Source organism: Capricornis sumatraensis, chromosome 4, assembly GCF_032405125.1.
Source record: "Capricornis sumatraensis isolate serow.1 chromosome 4, serow.2, whole genome shotgun sequence".
In the NCBI taxonomy this organism is placed as follows: domain Eukaryota; kingdom Metazoa; phylum Chordata; class Mammalia; order Artiodactyla; family Bovidae; genus Capricornis; species Capricornis sumatraensis.
Genome location: NC_091072.1, coordinates 89493866 through 89515415, shown reverse-complemented (window position 1 = coordinate 89515415; position 21550 = coordinate 89493866). Strand labels below are relative to the sequence as shown.

At 41.3% G+C, this 21550-nt stretch overlaps 1 protein-coding gene across 2 annotated transcripts; it reads left to right on the top strand.

Annotated features, from left to right (window-relative positions):
- Positions 1-5617: 5617 nt before the first annotated feature.
- SLC35E3 (solute carrier family 35 member E3) lies at positions 5618-21043 on the top strand. Of its 2 annotated transcripts, XM_068970997.1 has the most exons (5): positions 5618-6229; positions 7048-7158; positions 11018-11176; positions 16168-16250; positions 20630-21043. In XM_068970997.1, exons 1-5 carry the CDS (start codon positions 5828-5830, stop codon positions 20814-20816), a joined length of 942 nt encoding a protein of 313 aa, XP_068827098.1. In that variant the 5' UTR covers positions 5618-5827; the 3' UTR covers positions 20817-21043. The 2 variants fall into 2 exon arrangements, with proteins under 2 accessions (XP_068827098.1, XP_068827099.1); XM_068970998.1 differs by lacking the exon at positions 7048-7158.
- Positions 21044-21550: the final 507 nt, after the last annotated feature.

Below are 21550 nucleotides of genomic sequence, written 5' to 3'. Positions count from 1 at the left end.
ACAGGGAGGTCTGGCGTGCTGCAATTCATGGGGTCGCATACAGTCGGACACGACTGAGCGACTGAACTGAACTGAACTGGGACGGACCTTTGTTGGCAAGGTCCTTTGTTGTCTCTGCTTTTCAATATGCTGTCTAGGTTGGTCATAACTTTTCTTCCAAGGAGTAAGCGTCTTTTAAATTTCACAGCTGCAATCACCGTCTGCAGTGATTCTGGAGGCCCCAAAATAAAGTCTGACACCGTTTCCACTGTTTCCCCATCTATTTCCCTTGAAGTGATGGGACCAGATGCCATGAGCTTAGATTTCTGAATGTTGAGCTTTAGGCCAACTTTTTCACTCTCCACTTTCACTTTCATCAAGAGGCTTTTTAGTTCCTCTTTACTTTCTGCCATAAGGGTGATGTCATCTGCATATCTGAGATGATTGATATTTCTTCCTGCAATCTTGATTCCAGCTTGTGCTTCTTCCAGCTCTGTGTTTCTCATGATGTACTCTGCATAGAAGTTAAATAAGCAGGGTGACAATATACAGCCTTGACATACTCCTTTTCCTATTTGGAACCAGTCTGTTGTTCCATGTCCAGTTCTAACTGTTGCTTCCTGACCTGCATATAGGTTTCTCAAGAGGCAGGTCAGGTGGTCTGGTGTTCCAATCTCTTACAGAATTTTCCACAGTTTCTTGTAATCCACACAGGCAAAGACTTTGGCATAGTCAATAAAGCAGAAATAGATGTTTTTCTGGAACTCTCTTGCTTTTTCCATGATCCAGCAGATGTTGGCAATTTGATCTCTGGTTCTTCTGCCTTTTCTAAAACCAGCTTGAATATCTGGAAGTTCTTGATTCATGTATTGCTGAAGACTGGCTTGAAGAATTTTGAGCATTACTTTACTAGCGTGTGAGATGAGCGCAACTGTGCGGTAGTTTGAGCTTTCTTTGGCATTGCCTTTCTTTGGGATTGGAATGAAAACTGACCTTTTCCAGCCCTGTGGCCACTGCTGAGTTTTCCAAATTTGCTGGCATATTGAGTGCAGCACTTTCAAAGCATCACTTTTCAGGATTTGAAATAGCTCCACTGGAATTCCATCACCTCCACTAGCTTTGTTTGTAGTGATGCTTTCTAAGGCCCACTTGACTTCACATTCCAGGAGTCTGGCTATAGGTGAGTGATCAGATCATCATGATTATCTGGGTCATGAAGATGTTTTTTTGTACAGTTCTGTGTATTCTTGCCCCCTCTTCTTAATATCTTCTGCTTCTGTTAGGTCCAGACCATTTCTGTCCTTTATCAAGCCCATCTTTGCATGAGATGTTCCCTTCATATCTCTAATTTTCTTGAAGAGATCTCTAGTCTTTCCCATTCTGTTGATATCCTCTATATCTGCATTGATCACTGAGGAAGGCTTTCATATCTCATTGCTATTCTTTGGAACTCTGCATTCAGATTCTTATATCTTTCCTTTTCTCCTTTGCTTTTCGCCTCTCTTGTTTTCACAGCTATTTGTAAGGCCTCCTCAGAGAGTCATTTTGCTTTTTTGCGTTTCTTTTCCATGGGGATGGTCTTGATCCCTGTCTCCTGTACAATGTCACGAACCTCCGTCTATAGTTCATCAGACACTCTGTCTATCAGATCTACTCTCTTAAATCTATTGGTCACTCTACTGTTTAATCACAAGGGATTTGATTTAGGTCATTTAATAATACAAAGACAAAAAAAAAAGTACTAGAACAGATGATTCTTAAAGGAGGACAAATACCTAACCAGTGTACCCATGAAAAATGCTCAGTGGTGAACACAGATTAAAACCATGAGATATCACTACACCTCCATCAGAATGGTTAAAATCAAAAAGACTAACAACCAAACGTGTGAAAATATGTGGAGTATCTGACTTGGACACAGTAAAATGGGTAGTCTTTGGGGGAACGTTTCGACTAATATAATCACCTACTCTTTAACCTAGAAATTTCATGCCTACATATTTACATTAGAGAAATGAAAATAAATTCCACAAAAAGACCTGTAGAAAATATACATAGCAGCATTATTTATAATAGTCAGACTGGAAACCCAAATGTCTAATGACTAAACAAAGGCATACTACTCAGCAATGTGAAAAGGAAATAATTGATCTATTCAGCAAAACCTAGCCACAAATAGTAAATACTATATGATAATTTATATGAAGTTCTAAAATAGTCAAAAACTATTCTAAGGTGAAGAAATAGAATAGTGATTTCCTCTTTGGTGTGGGGTGGGGATTTTCTAGGGAATTTCTGTGGTGATGGAAAAGTTCTATACCTTTAGAGAGGTGTGGATTATAAAGTGTATCCAAGTGTCAAAAACTATAATACATGATTTGTGCATTTGAGGGAATTTAAATTGGCTCTTTCAAAATTAAATGGGGTGGGAATACTAGAAACAAAAATGGCAGTTACTGAAGCAGGAGATGGGTACAGGAAGGTTCACCATACTCTTTTAATTTTGCATATGTTTGGAATTTTTCATAATGAAAAGGAGGGGAAATGGGCTGGAAGCCATAGAAATTTGGGTTTGAATCTATTCAATCCCAAAGAAAGGCAATGCCAAAGAATGCTCAAACTACCGCACAGTTGCACTCATCTCACACGCTAGTAAAGTAATGCTCAAAATTCTCCAAGCCAGGCTTCAGCAATACGTGAACCGTGAACTTCCAGATGTTCAAGCTGGTTTTAGAAAAGGCAGAGGAACCAGAGATCAAATTGCCAACATCCACTGGATCATTGAAAAAGGAAGAGAGTTCCAGAAAAACATCTATTTCTGCTTTATTGACTATGCCAAAGTCTTTGACTGTGTGGATCACAAGAAACTGTGGAAAATTCTGAAAGAGATTGGAACACCAGACCACCTGACCTGCCTCTTGAGAAACCTATATGCAGGTCAGGAAGCGACAGTTAGAACTGGACATGGAACAACAGACTGGTTCCAAATAGGAAAAGGAGTATGTCAAGGCTGTATATTGTCACCCTGCTTATTTAACTTATGTGCAGAGTATATCATGAGAAACGCTAGGCTGGAAGAAGCACAAGCTGCAATCAAGATTGCTGGGAGAAATATCAATCACCTCAGATATGCAGATGACACCACCCTTATTATGGCAGAAAGTGAAGAGGAACTAAAAAGCCTCTTGAAAGTGAATGAAGACAGTGGAAAAGTTGGCTTAAAGCTCAACATTCAGAAATCTAAGATCATGGCATCTGGTCCCATCACTTCATGGGAAATAGATGGGGAAACAGTGGAAACAGTGTCAGACTTTATTTTGGGGGGCTCCAGAATCACTGCAGATGGTGATTGCAGCCGTGAAATTAAAAGACGCTTACTCCTTGGAAGAAAAGTTATGACCAACCTAGAGAGCATATTGAAAAGCAGACATTACTTTGCCAACAAAGGTCCGTCTAGTCAAGGCTATGGTGTTTCCAGTGGTCATGTATGGATGTGAGAGTTGGACTGTGGAGAAAGCTGAGTGCCGAAGAATTGATACTTTTGCACTGTGGTGTTGGAGAAGACTCTTGAGAGTCCCTTGGACTGCAAGGAAATTGAACCAGTCCGTCCTAAAGGAGATCAGTCCTGGGTGTTCACTGGAAGGACTGATGCTGAAGCTGGAACTCCAATACTTTGGCTACCTCATGCGAAGAGTTGACTCATTGGAAAAGACCCTGATGCGGGGAGGGATTGCAGGCAGGAGCAGAAAGGGATGACAGAGGATGAGATGGCTGGATGGCATCACCGACTCGATTGACATGAGTTTGGGTGAACTCCGGGAGTTGGTGATGGACAGGGAGGCCTGGTGTGCTGCGATTCATGGAGTCGCAAACAGTCGGACACAACTGAGGGACTGAACTGAACAGAACTCATCTATTCTAGCTGCAAGATAACATTCATTACCTCTATTCCAACATCTGTCAATGAGACTAAGGATAATAATCACGTTTCGGGACTAGTAAGGATTAGGGCTCTTGTGCTTTGGTGAGGAAGGTAGAGAAAACCACTTACCCAAGTACATCAGCCTGGAGATGTGCAAAAGTTCTGAAACAATGGGCAACTGGGTGAATGTCAGAAATTGAGGTTAGGGTCTTGGATGCCTTGAAGGAAGGCAGTTGTAATCTATTAAATATTTTTATATTTTAACCCAAATTTCAGAGTTCATATTTTAACTTCAAATATTCTAAGAGAAATAGAGGAGTGATAAAAATAAAATTTACCAATCATGTTAAGATTATCAGTCTAAATCTGTTATCACAAGGAAACAGTGAATTGAGTAGACTAAAAGAAGACAGGTTATCTAAGGCTAGGTTCTTAACTGGGGAGCAAATGAGGTAAACAGTAAATCACTGCTGAGTTCTGCAGATCCAAACTGGAAGAGAGGATGGCAGTGTGAAGATACAATTGAAAAGGCACACAATTCTAGTAAGAATTGGTAGAGTGTGGTGACATGACAGGAAGAAAAGTGTTATCGGGAAGACCCTGTTAGGAAAGCCAGATTTCAGACTTTCCCTAATTAACTTCTCATCTTAATTTGAATCATTGCCTTGGGGGATGACTTCCTCCCCAACTTAGATCAGGCTCTGTTAGTATGCATTCATAGAATCATATTTTGTACTTCTTCAGACACTTTCATTTGTTCTGGTTTATAATTGTATGTCTTCTCTCACTGACATCTATGAGAAGGGGTTTTGTCTGGCTTTACTTGCCAGTATCTCCCAAGTACCAAATACAGTGCCTGGGACAAAACAGGTGCTCGATATTTGAATAATTCTCAATTCAAAGAGGAAATGAAAACTGTCAATCAAACTAAAGAATTAAGGAAAATGAGATTACACTGTCCTGAAGACTGTGTCCAAAGGTATTCTAAAAGAGGAAACTCACAGTTTTACATCTTTTTATTTTAAAATAAAAATAAATGAATTAAACTTTCTGTTGAATAAATCAGGAGAGAAAGAATGAAAAAAGTTATGAAGCAAAATCAGAATTTTCGAAAAGGCGAGTAAAATAGTTACCCACAAGACTAATCAAAGGACAAAGAAAACTCAAATGCATGTTTAGAATAAAGTGATGTAACAACAGATGAAATAAATTGAAAATATGGTAAAAGATATGCACAGTTCTGACGAAATACATTAGAACATCTAAATAAAATGGACATTTTTCTAGAACAATGAAAAGCCAAACTTAAAAAAAAATCTGAATAGTACCTACGATGAGCATATACGTAGGTTCATCCTACAGTCTACTCTTGCGTATGTTTAGATTTTATAAGTAAAATGTTTTAAAATATGCTTTCAAGAAGTAATGCTTTCCCCTGTCTCATAAGGGCTAAATTTGCTCAGAACTGACAGTAGCTAACAAGTCGATCAAAACAACACACAGGAAATGTCCAACAAGAAAGGGGTCCCAGATTGGTATAGCCGGGTTTAGCTAACTCAGGTGGTACGGCAAGAAGGACTCGGCTCGCCTCATCCAGAGCGCCACGCGCCTGCGCAGGTTAGCTGCTCCGCTAACTGTTCGAGGGCGGAAGCGCGGGTGCCCTGAGCCACGTGACCACGGATGAAAGGGGGCGGGGCGCGCGGGACGTGTTGCCGCGTAGTCGCAGACTGAATGGGCGGCGGCAGAGCATGTGTGCTTCCCTGAGGTTGCTACTCTGCTGGGACCCGAAGGTCGAATGTCTCTCCGCAGCCGGACCGTGAAGCCGGCGGCTGCGAGAACGCGGCGGCCGAGGAGGAGGGAGAGGGCAGTCGGGGACAGGCCGGGCGCCCCTTTCCGAGGCTGACGGCCCCTGGCTACGCGAGAGTCATGGCATCGCTGGCGGATCGAGTACGGGGCAACGGGCGCATCGCGGCCGGGCTCCTACTCAATCTACTGGTGTCCATCTGCATCGTGTTCCTTAACAAATGGATCTATGTCCACTACGGCTTCCCCAACATGAGCCTGACCCTGGTTCACTTCGTGGTCACTTGGCTGGGCTTGTACGTCTGCCAGAAGCTGGACATCTTTGCCCCCAAAAGTCTGCCGCCTTCCAAGCTCCTCCTCCTGGCCCTCAGCTTCTGTGGCTTCGTGGTCTTCACCAACTTATCTTTGCAGAATAACACCATAGGCACCTATCAGCTGGCCAAGGCCATGACCACGCCGGTAATCATAGTCATCCAGACCCTCTGCTACAAGAAAACCTTCTCCACCAAAATACGGCTCACGCTGGTGAGTAGCTTCAGCCGGGTGAGGTGCGCCTCTAACAACTCACCTGGACCATCTTTCTCCCCGGGCAAGTTTGCGTAACCTTGCGCCATCCTCTTTCCCGTGATAGTAAAATCCACACTTGAGTCATTTGTGAACTTCACGCTTATTTGGGAAAGGTGAAAAAAAGCCATCTTGGCGCTCTGTTGGGCTTTCAGCACAGTAGAGTGTACTTGTGTGAGTTTTAGTAACTACTGTTTGATGGAAAATCCTTATGCTGTGATTTCTGAGTAAGAAAGAAAGCTGTATTGAGTGATGCAAATCTGTATCGGATTAAGTGGAAAATCTCAAACTGACTTTATGATAAACGTTAAATGTCTCTCAGGATATGTTTGCGTTGACATACTGCAGAGGTTTCATAGTCTTTACATAAAGATGGGCTAAAATAATTTTAGTACTTCATAACTTACAGAACTTAAAATCTTAATGCTGTTTTTGGTTATACCCTTGTATTTCTATGTTTAGACACTAGTTTTGTAGTCCATTTACTCTGATGTGTTTGCATGTGGTATTTTCATGCAAAGTGCAATGCATCGACTCATTATTTTACCCAGAATTTTAAATAAAAGTAAATGTGAACAAAAATATAGAATTATTTCATTCAACTTTGAGGAAGTAGGATTAACAGTTTTCTTTCTTTTTTCACATGGGAGAATATTTGTAGAGGTTCATTGTTTCCTGTGACATTTTTATGGTTAACCTTGTAAGACACTGTGAAAGGAATGCTAATTTTATGTCTCATAAATTTAATCTGAACAACATTTACTTCTTTTTCTTTACAGATTCCTATAACTTTAGGTGTAATCCTAAATTCTTATTACGATGTGAAGTTTAATTTCCTTGGAACGGTGTTTGCTGCTCTTGGTGTTTTAGTTACATCCCTTTATCAAGTGGTTGGTAATTTTTTTTTTTTTCTTTATGTGCCTTTTAGCAGGTTTCATAAATTTTGAAGCTGGGCCCCAAGGTTTAGGCAATACAGTATAGAGACAATAGACTGTTGGGAAGAAAGCATAATTGCATAAATTGTCTGACTCAAGTTGGAGAGAAGAAAGGAGACAGAAATGTGGGTGTATGGTGTTCACCAAGTATCTCCCTACCTGTTTGTAAGTGTATGATACCCACAGTTTACAGTCTGAGTTTCAGATGATGGTATAATGTGTTTTGGGAAATCCTTACAAAATAGTAATAAGACTTTTTTACTTGAGGATTGTGTTCATGGGTTTTGTGGTATTTATCATTTACTCTTTAATTATGATGTTACTGTGAAGGAGTAAATACAGATCCAAAAAATTGAACAGGAAAGGAAAATTTCAGATTTATAAATCTTTGCCTCAAAAGATATACCGCTGTTACAGCTGGTATATTCTAATCACTTGTCTCTGTTAGTATATTATAGCAATGGGTATTTCACTTCTTGCGCTAGCCTGATGCCTTGCCTGAAAACTTGTTCATGGATTTATTTACTTCATTACCGTAAAATCTCAACAAGTATTTTTTGTTTGTTTCTTATATAGTGGGGAAAAGAATAATGAATGACGAAGGGTACAGTGAAACAGTATTTTCTCTATACTGAAAACCTTGGACTGAAAATTCTGGGTATGCCTGCATGGGGAATCAGAGCCAAATGTGGGATCAATTTGACTTTGTTCACAAGCATCCACTAGTTGTATACTAAGGCATTTTTATTATGAATGTTAGGGATTTAATAATGCAGCCTTAGCATTTTCTAGTACTAGTTAGTTCAGAAACATTGTTATGTGAAAATTCTGGGGTTGAATAAACTTCTTAGTGGCAGAGAAGCAGTTTAAATAAAAGAGAGCAGTGACATGAAAGGCAGGAGCACCCACTCAGTCTTGTCACTTAGCCCCAAGATATTCTTTTACTACAGAGAGAAATCAGAGGAAGCTCAGGTTTGTGCTTTAAGAAAACTGCATTTAGGCATACTTCAATGAGTTTAAATTTTTCATTAGATACTATTTATCCTTTTTGTTAAATGGACTTTTTTGATTCAGTATGAATTATTTGTTAGAGCAGGAAATTTTATTTGTTGAACGTTAGAATTTCTTGTATCCTTTACGTATAACTTCAATTCAGAGTACTCACAGTACTCACTGGCCACGCCAATATGACCATTTTTGTTCAGACAAGTTTCAAAATTGATATAGATTGGAATCAAAGAATTCTGTATGTCTCAGGTAGATATTTGAAATGAGATTGACCAAGGAATGATTGTAGACTAGACTAAATTATGGGCAAAGTTTTTGATTATTGGTAAATGGTAAAAGTATGGTTACAGAAGAGATATATTCCCCACAAAATTCATTTTAAGGAAAGTTGTATTTTCCTATTGTATCCTTGTATAATTTCCAAGTTATTTCTTTTCATACTACTAGGGCACTGAAAGGAATTAAGAGATGAGGTAAGAGCTGAATGAGTTAAGATGAATTAAGAGCTGTTAGATTTAGTTGTAGAAAGATGATTGAGTCTTTCCTCCATTCAGCAGACATTTCTTCTGCTTTATACTGAGCCTTGATACAGAGATGAAAAGCAGCTATAATCCAGTATCGAAGAAATGCATGGAGAAAGCTGATCACAGGTAGTATAGCTCAGGGTATGAGGAAAGTTCTGAGGAACACCACAGAGAGACAATTCTGCTAGGAGGTGGTGGTGAGGTAAGGCTTTATGGGAAAGTTCAAATTGAAGAACGCATAGGAATTTGCTTAGCAGAGTAATATAGCAGAGGTCTTTCTTTGCAATGATGTGTGAAAATACAGAGCATTTTTGGAGAAGTTGGTTCTTTTTGGTGAGACTGGACTGTAGTTGCTTGGTGGAAAGACAAGGCTGAGGGGTGGGTGAGACCAGATTTCAGAGTCTTGAGTATCATGTGGAGGAAGTGTGCCCTTTATCTTGCAGGCACCAGGACAGGAGTTCAGAGAGGGCAGTGAGTTGATCATTCCCTGTGTTCTAGAAACTTCTGGCTGCAGTGAAGAATGAGTAAGAGGGAAGACAGGTTGACAGGCAGAGCAGTCAGGAAGTGCTCCATGGTTTAAGGGGAAGACAGGAAAGACATGAACAAGGACAGTGGTACTGGACATGGAAAGGAAAAATCAAACTCCAGACACCTTTTGGAGAAAGAATTAGTAAGACCCAACTGAATGTGAGAGTGCAGACCCTACTGAAAATGAGTCTGATCCTTGGAGGAGACTATATCATTAATTATTGGAGCAACACAGGAGGAGCTCATTTGGGGAAAAAAGTAATCAGCTTAATCCTAAATAAGCCCCTGCAGATGATCTAAGTGAAATGATCAGTAAGCTGTTAAAGGAGTGACTTAAAGGATGCTCAAGGAAGAAGGTCAGAGCTCTAGGTGTCAGCAGATAGGAAAAGATAAGTTGGGGAGGTAAAAGAGGAAAGCCAGACATCTCCCTTACAGATAGTAGGGAAGGAAGAGGTGAGTGAGAAAGCCACACAAACCAGAGGTCAGGTTCTTCCAAGAGCAGTTGCAGGTTCTGCAGAGGGCTCCAGCTGGAAGGGGGCCGAGGGCGGTCCATCAGTGTGGCCGCTGGAGGTGAAGGTGCCCTGTCGGGGAGCAGTTTCATGAGAAGGGTGACAAGCAGAAGCCAGGCTGCACTGCAGTGAGGGCAAGTGGAGGCCTGAGAGTCACCACCATTCCAGGCCTGCTATCTCGTGTCAGACCCGCAGCTGCCCATAGAGGCTGCTAAGGCCACGCAGGGCTGTGCGTACACCCTCTGCCTTCATTTTCGCTCACTGTGGTGTCCCAAGCAAAAGAATCAACTCTTTGTCCTTCATGTTCACAGCAGACTCTTAGTAAGGCTGGCAGGATAATGCTTCACATTTCCTGCTCTTCTATTTTTGTCTTGGTGAATTTCTGTAGACTTAGCGTTTATGTAACAGGATACCCGGACCTGCAGGAAAAAGAATTATGTAGGAGCAGTTATTCAAAAAAGCCTGGCTGTTCTTGCTAGGTATTATATTCAGACAGTCCTATCAAACTTTCTTTAAAACCTCTTTTTCAGTTATATTTCTGAAGCATTTTGAGAACTGAAAGGGTTTGAGGCTGTGGAGTGTCTGTTCTAAGCATAGCCTTTTTAGGGGTTGTGATTATCTATAGTTTATTAGGGGGGATTATTCACAGAAAAGTCAGCCATAGAGAGGGAGGTTCCTTCTACTCTGCCACTGATTGAGTTTTCTGAAGTTAACGAAAAGCCCTCACATACCTTTCTGACCACACACGTTGGTGGCCACCTGGGATAAATGAGGTTTCTGTTCGTCTCCAGTCAAGAGTCCGCCCTGCCTCCCAGTCTTCATTTTGGGGGCCATTTTTAGAAAGAAATGAAGTCTGACAGTGCATCTGTGTTCCTTCTTAACCTGCTTATGAAGATTAGCCTGCTTATTCCTGCTTATAAATATCCATACCTGCCTAATTTTCCCAAGATCTCTGATACCTATGCATTGATTTTCCACATTTACTAGGATCTGGAGGGAAGAGAGGATTTTTTTTTCCTCCTTTAATAGTAAGAAAATCAATTATCAGACATGGAATATAGAAAACTCCTTTTATCCAAGGAGCTTACAAGATATACATATATATTATTGATCTTTGATATCTTAGGCATTTCTTCTTCCCTGAGCCCTGCCCCTCATTCCCGTGTTTGTGGCCAAAATTGCATCTTTTCTTTGTTGAGTACCGTAGTTTTTTCTGCCTAACTTGTTCTCTCTTCTGAATTTCAGTGGGTAGGAGCCAAACAGCATGAATTGCAAGTAAACTCGATGCAGCTGCTGTACTACCAGGCCCCGATGTCGTCTGCCATGTTGCTGATCGCTGTGCCCTTCTTTGAGCCAGTGTTCGCAGAAGGAGGAATATTTGGTCCCTGGTCAGTCTCTGCTTTGGTAAGTTCTAATTGTTTGGGTGGGTGTCTAAGAAACAAGACAGTAATAATTACTAATGCAATTTTTAGTTTTCAGAGTGCTAGCTCGGATCCATTCTCACATTTAATCTTTAAAATCACACTTTAAGGGAGGCAAGGTAAGATTATTCCTTTCTTTAAAATTTAATTATTTAGTTAGTTATTTGGGGCTGTTCAGGGTCTTTGTTGCCACGCAGGCTTTTCTCTAGCTGCGACAGGCAGGGGCTCATCTCCAGTTGCGGTGTGCGGGCTTCTCATTGCGGCGGCTTCTCTTATTGCGGAGGTGGGCTCTGGGGCGTGCGGCTTCGGTAGTCATGGCGTGTGGGCTCAGGAGTTGGGGCTCTCGGTCTCTAGAACACAGGCTCAGTAGCTGTGCATGGGCTTAGTTGCTCCGAGTCCTGTGGGATCTTCCCGGACCAAGGATTGAACCTGTTCTTGCACGTTGGCAGGTGGATTCTTTACCACTGAGCCACCAGGGAAGCCCAGAGATTATTCTTTAGATGAAGAAACTGAGGCAGAGAAAGATTAAGGGACTCGCTTAGGGTGCAACAGCTAGTCAGTGGTAAAACCAGGGCTAAAATTCAGGTCTTCCGATGCCTGGTTACTATGCTAAGCAAGCCTATTTGTTGTCCAGTCGCTCACTTGTGTCTGACTCTTTGCGACCCTGTGGACTGCAGCACGCCAGGCTTCCCTGTCCTTCACTATCTGCTGGAGCTGGCTCAAACTCAAGTCCATTGAGTCAGTGATGCCATCCAACCACCTCATCCTCTGTCGCTCCTTTCTCCTCCTGCCTTCAGTCTTTCCCAGCATCACATTGGCCCTTCACATCATCTGGTGGCCGAAGTATTGAAGCTTCAGCTTCAGCATCAGTCCTTCCAATGAATATTCAGGGTCGATGTCCTTTAGGATTGACTGGTTTGATCTCCTTGTTGGCCAGGGGACTCCCAAGAGTCTTCTCCAGCACCACAGTTTGAAAGCACCAGTTCTTCAGTGCTCAGCCTTCTTCATGGTCCAGCTCTCACATCCATTCATGACTATTGGGAAAACCATTGGTTTTTCCACTATGGCTGCAGTCACCTCCCACAGTGGTGCCAAGCTGTGTAGCCCACAAATATTTGGGGCATTTATTTTTTTATAACGAAAATATAGCTTTGTTGATTTTATTGTAATAATATGCATAGTTCATATTATATATATTTTTGAACATACATAAAATTATAAAGTGAAAGTCCCCGTGAATCCTGCCACACTAGGATAATCACCTTTACTACTTTGGTAACGATCATTTCATGGATCTTTTTGAATCCACAGATAAATGCACGTTGTGTGTATATTTAATTTCATATATGTGTAACCGTATTACTTATGCTGTTTTTATCCTGGGTTCCTTTTCCCCAGCCCCGCTACCCATACACACGTCATCATCCCATTACCCCACTCGTTCTCCTTAAAGTAAGTCATGTTAATATTCTAAGTCATGTTAATATCCTAGTGTTTGTTCTTGCATGTCTTTCTCTGTGCTGTACATACCCTCATATAAGCACATACAACATGCCCAGTATACATATACATATGTATACTTAAATTATACACTTGTTTCTTTTACAAAAGTGGGATCCTATTACACAAATTTTCTTTTTTTAGAAATTCAAGCAAGGCTTTACTGGGACCCTGCTGTGTTAGCAGGGACTTATGATTTTCTGTATCTTGCTTTTCTCACTTAACAGTGTCTCATAAAAATATCTTCACATCATTCTTTTGATGACTGTATAATAGTTACAGTTCTTAACTACCATAAACAGTATTGTGTAAACAGCCTTGTACATGTGGCCTTAGGAACTGGGCCTTTTTATTCTGTGAAATAGAGTCTTAGAATGGAATTGTCAGATTAAAGGGGTCTGTACTTTGGGGACATTGTTTTAATAAAGTTAGAAAGTATAGCCCCCCTACTTACGAAAGGAACTTCTGCTTCCCATACATTTAACGCAGGGCATGGGCATGTCTGTTTTGTAGGTGGTGGTAATTTATCAAACTACTGTAGTTTGGGTACCTTAGACTAGGAGGGGAGAGGCTTTATGTGACTGGTCCTCTGACATTTAAAAATGAGGACCTCAGCAGAAGGACCATAAATAAAGGTCAAAAAAACAAGAGCACAGCAGTCTGAGACTGCTGAATAAGGGAGAGTCACCTTCACTGTCTCTAGAGGGCATCATTGTCTCAAAGTGTAATTGTGTTTTTAATGATGTGAAGGTCATCAGGAAACAGGCTTGTGACATACTGTAAACTCTGTAAAATTAACAATGATACATTCCTAGAAACAATTTTTAAAATCTTTAAGGGGCAAATTTCTCTTAGTTAAAAATTTAGTGGGCCTCACTGTTGTTTAAAAAAAGAAAGTAAGGTATTACTGTTTCTAATTAAAAGATAGCAAATCCAACTCCCCTGGTCTAGTTACAACTGCACTGATTTAAAAACTGAGAAAACCCATATGGGACAGAAAGAGTCTTCAAATATGACATGTTTTCTTTGGAATTTAAACTCCTTAATAATTCAAATTGTAACTTTAATATTTTCTCTAAATTCTATTTCAGCCGTAGATAATGGTTTTATAACCTTTTTTAAATTTTTTATTTTATATTGGCATACAGTTGATTAACAGTGTTATGTTATTTTCAGGTATATAACAGAGTGATTCAGTTATACATAGACATGTATCTGTTGTTTTTCAAATTCTTTTCCCATTAGTTGTTTTAGAATATTGAGCAGAATTCTCTGCACTCTACAGTAAATCCTTGTTGGCCGTCCATCTTCAATATAGCAGTGGGTGCATGTCCATCCCAAACTCCCTGGCTATCCCTCCTCCCCACCCTTCACCCCTGGTAACCATGAGTGTGTCCTCTAAGTCTGTGAGTCTGTTTCTGTTTTATACAAAAGTTCATTTTTATCTTTTTTTTTTAAAGATTCTGCATATCAGCGATATATGATATTTCTTTCTCTGTCTGACTTGTTTTCTAACTTTTAACATGAAATTGTGGGATATGTGTGGACAGAATGTCATGCGTGTCTACAGTGGGACAGCGCATTGTCTCCCATCCTCAGCCAAGCAGGTTTACCCATGTCCCACACACACACCTCGGCTTCCGTTCCTCTGCTTTGACCCATACTGTTTCCTGCCCCTGTTATGTCTTTTTCTAATCTAAACATGCATTTGAAATCCAAAGACTTTTCTTGCTATTCCAGCCCAAAAGGACATCTCCTGTCTAGAGGAGCCTATAGAACCTGCTCTCTGCTTGCCTGTTAATGAGGTTAGAGCTCAAGACTGATTTTCTCTTCTTGCCTGAGCTGTGCGTCTTGTATTGCACTGTCGTTTAGTTGCTCAGTTGTGTCTGACTCTTTCTGACACCATGGACTGTCCGTGGGAACTGTCAGGCAAGAATACTGGAGCGTGTTGTCATTTCCTTCTCTGGGGACTCTTCCTGATCCAGGGATCGAACCCGCATCTCGTGCAAGCCTCCTGCATTGCAGGCAGATTCTTTACTGCTGAGCCACTGGGGAAGCTTCATTTGGTTAAGAGGTGGCACAGCAGAGCCAGTTAGGAGCAGACTCCAGAATCAGACTGCCCTGAGTTTAGATCTTGGCCCTTCCACTTACTAACTGTGTGTCTTAGGCAAGTTACTTGACCTCTTTGTGCTGCTTTCTTGTCTGTGAAAAGGGAAACTATTTTATTCTCTCATGGCTGTTTGCAACAATTAAATGAGTTAGTACATGTAATATATTTGGAACAATTCTTGTTGCTTAGTCAGCACTATGTAAGTATAAGCTGTGATTATATTATAAAGATTTTTATGATGTCCTTGAGTGGTTTCTGAAATCTTTGAGGGCAAGAACCCATTGTGTTCCTTATAAGGCCTGGGCTAGTTTTGTCGAATGAATGCCTACTGATTCAATTTAAATAAGAATAAAATGAGCAATTCAAAGGAAAAAAGGTGTGAAAGGATATATGCCAGTGTATTAACTGTGCTGAGTGGTTGGGATTATAAGAATTCCTTATGAGTTCTCTTCACAGGGAAAAATACTTTTCCCTGTATGTTTAATTTTATATATGTGTGGATGGTAGATGTTCTCTATTCTTGCCCTGGTAAACATTCCATAATGGTTGGTTGGTTTATGGTTTAGTTGCTCAGTCGTGTCCAACAGATGCGACCCCATGGACTGTAGCCTGCCAGGCTCCTCTGTCCATGAGTTTTCCAGGCGAGAATACTGGAGTGGGCTGCCATTTGCTTCTCCAGGGGATCTTTTCCACCCAGGAATCGAACATGGGTCTCTTGCATGGCAGGCAGATTCTTTACCAATGAGCTACAAGGGAATCCTATTTCGTAATGTGTGTAGGTCAAATCATGATGCTGTACACCTGAAACTTACACAGTGCTGTGTGTCAATTACATCTCGGTAAAAGTAGAAGGAAAAAAATCCCTTATGTTCTTTTTGCTCATCTTTTTTTCTAATTTTTCCATGATGAATATATATTACTTCTATAATAGGAAATATTACAAAATAATTTTTCACTGGATAGATAAGAAAAACTAACCTGGCAGTTTACATTCAGAGTCAGCATATTGTTGAAGAATTTTCCATTGCATTTTGTAGACAAAATTGCAGTTTCAAATACTACTCATTCTGCTTTTTTATGCTCAGTTCTTGCTTTCTCTGAACTTGATTATCTCTTTCTAAAAATCTTACTTTGGGAAATTCCCTGGCAGTCCAGTGGTTTGGACTCCACGCTTCCACTGCAGGGGGTCCCAGTTTTGGTACCCTGATCGGGGAACTAGGATCCCACAAGGCACTGCGGTGTGGCCAGAAAAAAGGTCTTGGTTTTTAATGGTTGACAGAAGTTCCTGATGAAGTATATTTTCACTTGATGATTGTAATGATTGCAGCTGCTTTTCATTAATGATTCTTTTGGTTTATTTGTAGCTGATGGTCCTGCTCTCTGGAGTAATAGCTTTCATGGTGAACTTGTCGATTTATTGGATCATTGGGAACACTTCACCAGTCACGTATCCTTTTTCTAACAATTCACAAATGTATTGTCTTTTATATTCTCCAAAACTCTGTCACACTGATTTCTTTATTTGAGTCTCACACTTACTATTGCATGGCCTAAATTGAGTAGATTGGGTTATTTTTAGTCTTTATGGAGATTTAACAAACTGTGAACTGGGGAGATGGGTCAGCTTTCTGCATCATAAATGCTTTTGAATTTTCTTAAGGAATAGGTGAGCTTTTCCCGTATCAGAATTAATGCAGAGCACCAGTCCTTGCATATAAACATTTGTTGAGTGAATACTGAGGTAAATACTTAGGTTTCCCATCACTTTTCAGTTATTGATGGTTTAATAATAATACAAAGGAGTGGTTAATCTAAGTAACAATAATTTCAGACCAGTCACTCTGGCTTGTGAGTTTATTTTTGTACTTGTCTGGCTGGGTGTGCCTGCTTTTCTCAATATTACTTCACATTAAGAAGTGAAGTCATGACTTGAAGATCTTAATCAAACTCAGCTGCCCATTTTTAGCATTTCACCTATATTGAGTGAACACTGAGCTGTCCACAAAGTATAAAACAGCACATTTGACAGCTATCAATAAATAACAGTTCTAATAGTAATAATTTAAAAAAAAACAAAAGCAACACTTAACGTTTCTTCTGTGCCAGGCGCTGTTTGAAACACCTTCTGTGTATTAACATTTAGTTTTTATAGCAGCTCAGTGAAGTAAATTCTGTCTTTGTTCTGCAGAAGAGGAAGTGGAGGTGCAGAGGGGTTGAATAACTCACTTGGAGTATGGTGTCCAGGTTTGAACCTGGGTGGTCTAGCCAGGACTTGTGCTGCCAGATCAAGGCATCCAAGTATGTGCCCTAACTAAGAACGTCCATTCATTCATTCAACAAATATTAACTGAACGCCCAGTGTAAACCATTCCTTGACTTAGTAAATATTCACATACTGAGTATCTACTGTATGTCAGGCATTGAAGATACAGTGAACTGAAGAGACAAAAATCTCTGCTCTCACAGGCTTAAGTTCTGGGGAGAAAGGCTATAAATAAGGAATGAAATGTGCATATGCAGGGTTAGATAGTGTCAAGTGATAGGAGAGAAGGATGAAGCAGGGAAGGGGTTGTGGAATATTGGGGACAGGGTGAAGTTTTACGCAAGGTAGACAGGAAGGCCTCAGCAAAACGGATACTTTTGAGTAAAGACCTGAAGGAAGTGAGGTGGTTCCACGCAGAGTGGGATGGATAGCATTGCCAGGCACAGGGAACAGCCGGCGAGAGACTGGAAGGAACAAGAAACCTGTGTGGCTGGAGCAGGGGGAGCACAGGGTGGCTTTAGGAGGAGGAGTAATAGGGGGTCAAACTGAGCAGAGCTTTTACATGAGATGTGAAGCCATTGAGCAGGGCATGACATGATTTTATGTCTGTTTTAGTAGGATCCCTCTGGGCTATTGTGTTGAGAACAGGCAAGGCAGCCTCAGTGCTACTGACCTTTTGATCCAGACAGTTCTTTGTTGCAGAGGCCTGTCCTGTCCATTGGAGGATGTTTAGCAGCATTACTGGCCTCCACTCACCAGATAGCAGTAGCACCCTTTTCCCCAGTTTTGAAAACCAAAAACGTGTCCTTGCCCAGACGACAGAATCACTCCCAGTTGAGAACTACTGCATTGAAAAGGGCAAGAGATGAAGGGAAGCCATCTGCTGCTGCTGCAGTATGCCAAGTTAGAAGCTGCACTGCGTTGGTACCGGGAGAGTCACAGTGGACGCAGTGAGAAGTGATTGGACTCTGGATGTATTTCCAAGTAGAGCCAGCAGGTTTTGCAGGCAGACTGGATGTGGAGAATGAGAGAGGAAAGAAGGCTGACTCAGCCAGCTTTGAGCCTGAGTCCCTGGCGTACAGTTGGCATGGACTGAAATAGGACAGCTCGGAGGAGGTGTGGAGGTGTGGAGGTGTGGAGGTGTGGAGGTGTGGAGGTGTGGAGGTGGGGAAGAAGACCAGGTGCTCAGTTTGGGGTGAAACAAGTCAGAGAATTCAAGATCGAGGTCTTGGCCAGAGGGATTCTGGAGAGATTTGGTGGTGTGTAGATGTGGTTTAAAGCAGTGAGTCTGACTGACATTACTAAGCACACAAGAAGAGGAAAAAATGGTGTCTACAGATCAAGTCCTGGGTCACTTCAGTGTTTAGAGTTTGCAGAGATGACAGGAGCCAGGCGGAGGGGGCAGCGAAGGAGCAGTTGAGGTGGAAGCAAGGAGGAGAGGGTGTAGAAACCAAGTGAGGAGGAGGGGAGTCAGCTGTGTCCAAGGCTGCTGCCAGGTCAGGTTCAGGCAATTGAGGAAGGGCTTGGTGAGGTGCAGGCACTGATGATTTTGACAAGAACTTCAGAATGTCCAGGTGGAAGCCGACTGGAAGAAAGTGCAGAATTAGAGGAGTTGGAGATGTTGAATATGCTCCTGGTTTTTTTTCCCTAATTTACAAAAGGATTCACTGAAGAACTTCTTTAAGTTTGCCTTTCCTCTCATATAAATACCTTTAACAGACCTTGACCACTTAAAAGAAAGGCTGAGGAGTAAGGAAATGCTGGCATGTGGGAGCCAGTGCACTGGAAGATAGCTCAGAATTGAAAATGAAGCCTGTTTTATTGTGGTTATAATTAACATCCTTGAGAAGGTCCTCTGTCCCACAGGAAAATTACCCCTGTTGAGGGAGGCAAGCACTGGTACCCTGGTGACCTGACCTGTGCTCTCCTGCCCAGACGGAACTTCCTGGTTGCTTAGTTGGGCTCCTAGCAGAGGAGGGAACCTGGACTTTGAGGTTGGGCAGGTCCAGGCATGCAGGTGCAGCTCTGCTGCTGCCTCAGCGAGTTGTGGGAGATCTCTGTCCCACTCTCATTATGAAATGGGGGTCATGGTACCCACATGATTAGGTTGCTGTAAGTGTCTGAGAGAATGTGTGTCCAGCACCTGGCTGGTGTTTATTAGGTGTAAGTATCGCTGTTACTGGGCTTCTCTGGTAGCTCAGCTGGTGTAGAATCCACCTGTAATGCAGGAGACCCCGGTTCGATTCCTGGATTGGGGAAGTTCCCCTGGAGAAGGGATAGGCTACCCACTCCAGTATTCTTGGGCATCCCTGGTGGCTCAGACAGTTAAGAATCTGCCTACAATGTGGGAGACCAGGGTTCAGTCCCTGGGTTTGGAAGATCCGTGGGAGGAGGACATGGCAACCCATTTTTGCCTGGAGAATCCCCATGGACAGAGGAGCCTGGCAGGCTATAGTCCATAGGATCACAAAGAGTTGGACATGACTGAGTGACTAAGTGCAGCACAGCACTGCTGTAAATAGCTCACATATAGGGACCTTACTGGGTGCTTAAAGCTGTGTGTATATTAGCTTAGTTAATCCTCACAATGACGCCAGGGCAGAGTGGTAGCTCTTTCTAGTATTATTAGGAAGAGTACATGGGTACATATCAGACATCTGAAATATAAAGTACTAATTCATATAGAAAAAATGATTTAAAATTCAGTAAGAATAACTTGTAAAGGTACCAGTTGTGTCTTTAGTTAGCCTTTTAAATGAACAGTGATTTGGAAATGCCTTAATCCAGCAGCAAGTTACGAGCAGTAACTTCAACTCAGCTTGAGTAAATTCAACTCAGACATGGACTTTAGAGTTAAATAGTCCCATCTATGTTTGACCTCTGGCCCTGCCACTTATTAATTCTGTCAGCTAAGTTACTTAAAATCCTCGAGCCTCCACTGTTGTAAATGAGAAGAGTGCTATTGCAGTGAAGGGAAATATGACGCTTAAATATTATAAAATGGTGTCAGATATGCATCTGGCCTAGTGCCTGGCAAGTCACTGGTGCTCAGGGCTAGTCCTCCCCTGTCCCTGATTCCTTCCTAAGCTTAAGCACACTGGCTGTATTGCCCTTGAGTCAGCCCTCTGGCGCCTTACACGTCTCACCTCATTTGCCAAGGGAAGTTTTGAAATGGCTCCATAAAACAGCAACACAAATTGATCTACAGAAGAGCTTCTCTGTAACTTGTTCTGAATCCCTTTCCCAACTTTGTATCGCAGCCCCTTCTCTCTTGTTTGGGGAGGTCAGCAGGGAGAGTAGTTGAGGGAGTCTCCTATCACTGATTAATTACTGAAAGCTACCTGAAGAAACTAGGATTCACCCAGGGCTTCACTGAAGTTCCTGTTCTTTAAACTTGGGAGCTGCTCTTCAGTCTGGGTTTCATGTACTTCTCTCCAGCCGTTGGAAGCCTTAGCTGTGTGTGTGTGTGTGTGTGTGTGTGTGTGTGAGAGAGAGAGAGAGAGGAGAGAGAATATAAAACATGTAGCTTGTTATTCTTTTTTATCCTTATCTATAAACCTCAGCTATAACATGTTTGGACACTTCAAGTTCTGCATTACTTTATTTGGAGGATATGTTTTATTCAAGGATCCACTGTCAATTAATCAGGGTCTTGGCATGTTATGTACATTATTTGGCATTCTTGCCTACACCCATTTTAAACTCAGTGAACAAGAAGGAAGTAAGAGTAAATTGGTGCAACGTCCTTAATTAGGTTTTTGTAGAGAAAAAGTTGCCTGAACATAACAAAAAAAGTATTAGGTGGGCAAGTTACTTTCAAAGAAGAAATGAAAATTATGTTGCAAAATTCATTAAACGATCATTTACAAAAAGTCATGCAAAAGAAATTTTATTCGTAAATATGACTTACTTGGGAATTTTCTGGTGGTCCAGTGGTTGAGACACCATACTTTTGCTGCCAAGGGTGCAGGCTCAATCCCTGGTCAGGGAGTTAAGATCCTGCAAGCTGTGTGGCGTGACCAAAAAATAATAATAATAAAATTAATTAAAAAGTAAAATAAATAGAACTTTCTCTTTTAGAGTACCTTGTAAGAAAAACTTTATCCTCTAAAGCATGGCTCATGCTTCTTTTCAAAGGTTATTCTATGAAGTATATAGGATGGTTTGGTTATATCAAACGAAGTACATGAAATTAAAGTTTTATAATGGTGACAAAGAAATTCGGATCACTGTACCACAAATGTGTAATGGCTTTTAAGGAAGGACACATAGGATTCCTCAACTTGCTCATAGGTGGTCCCCAATATGAGTTCTATTATAATTGAAGCCAAAGTATTCAAGTCAGAATTTAAGGCTAGCATTTCTATTTTAGTTGTTTTAGTATAACTTCTTGCTTTTTTCATTTACAGAAATGACATATGATTATTGGAAAGCAAAGTGCAGTAAAGGAGATCATAAGGCAAAAACCAGTTCTAAAAGTATTC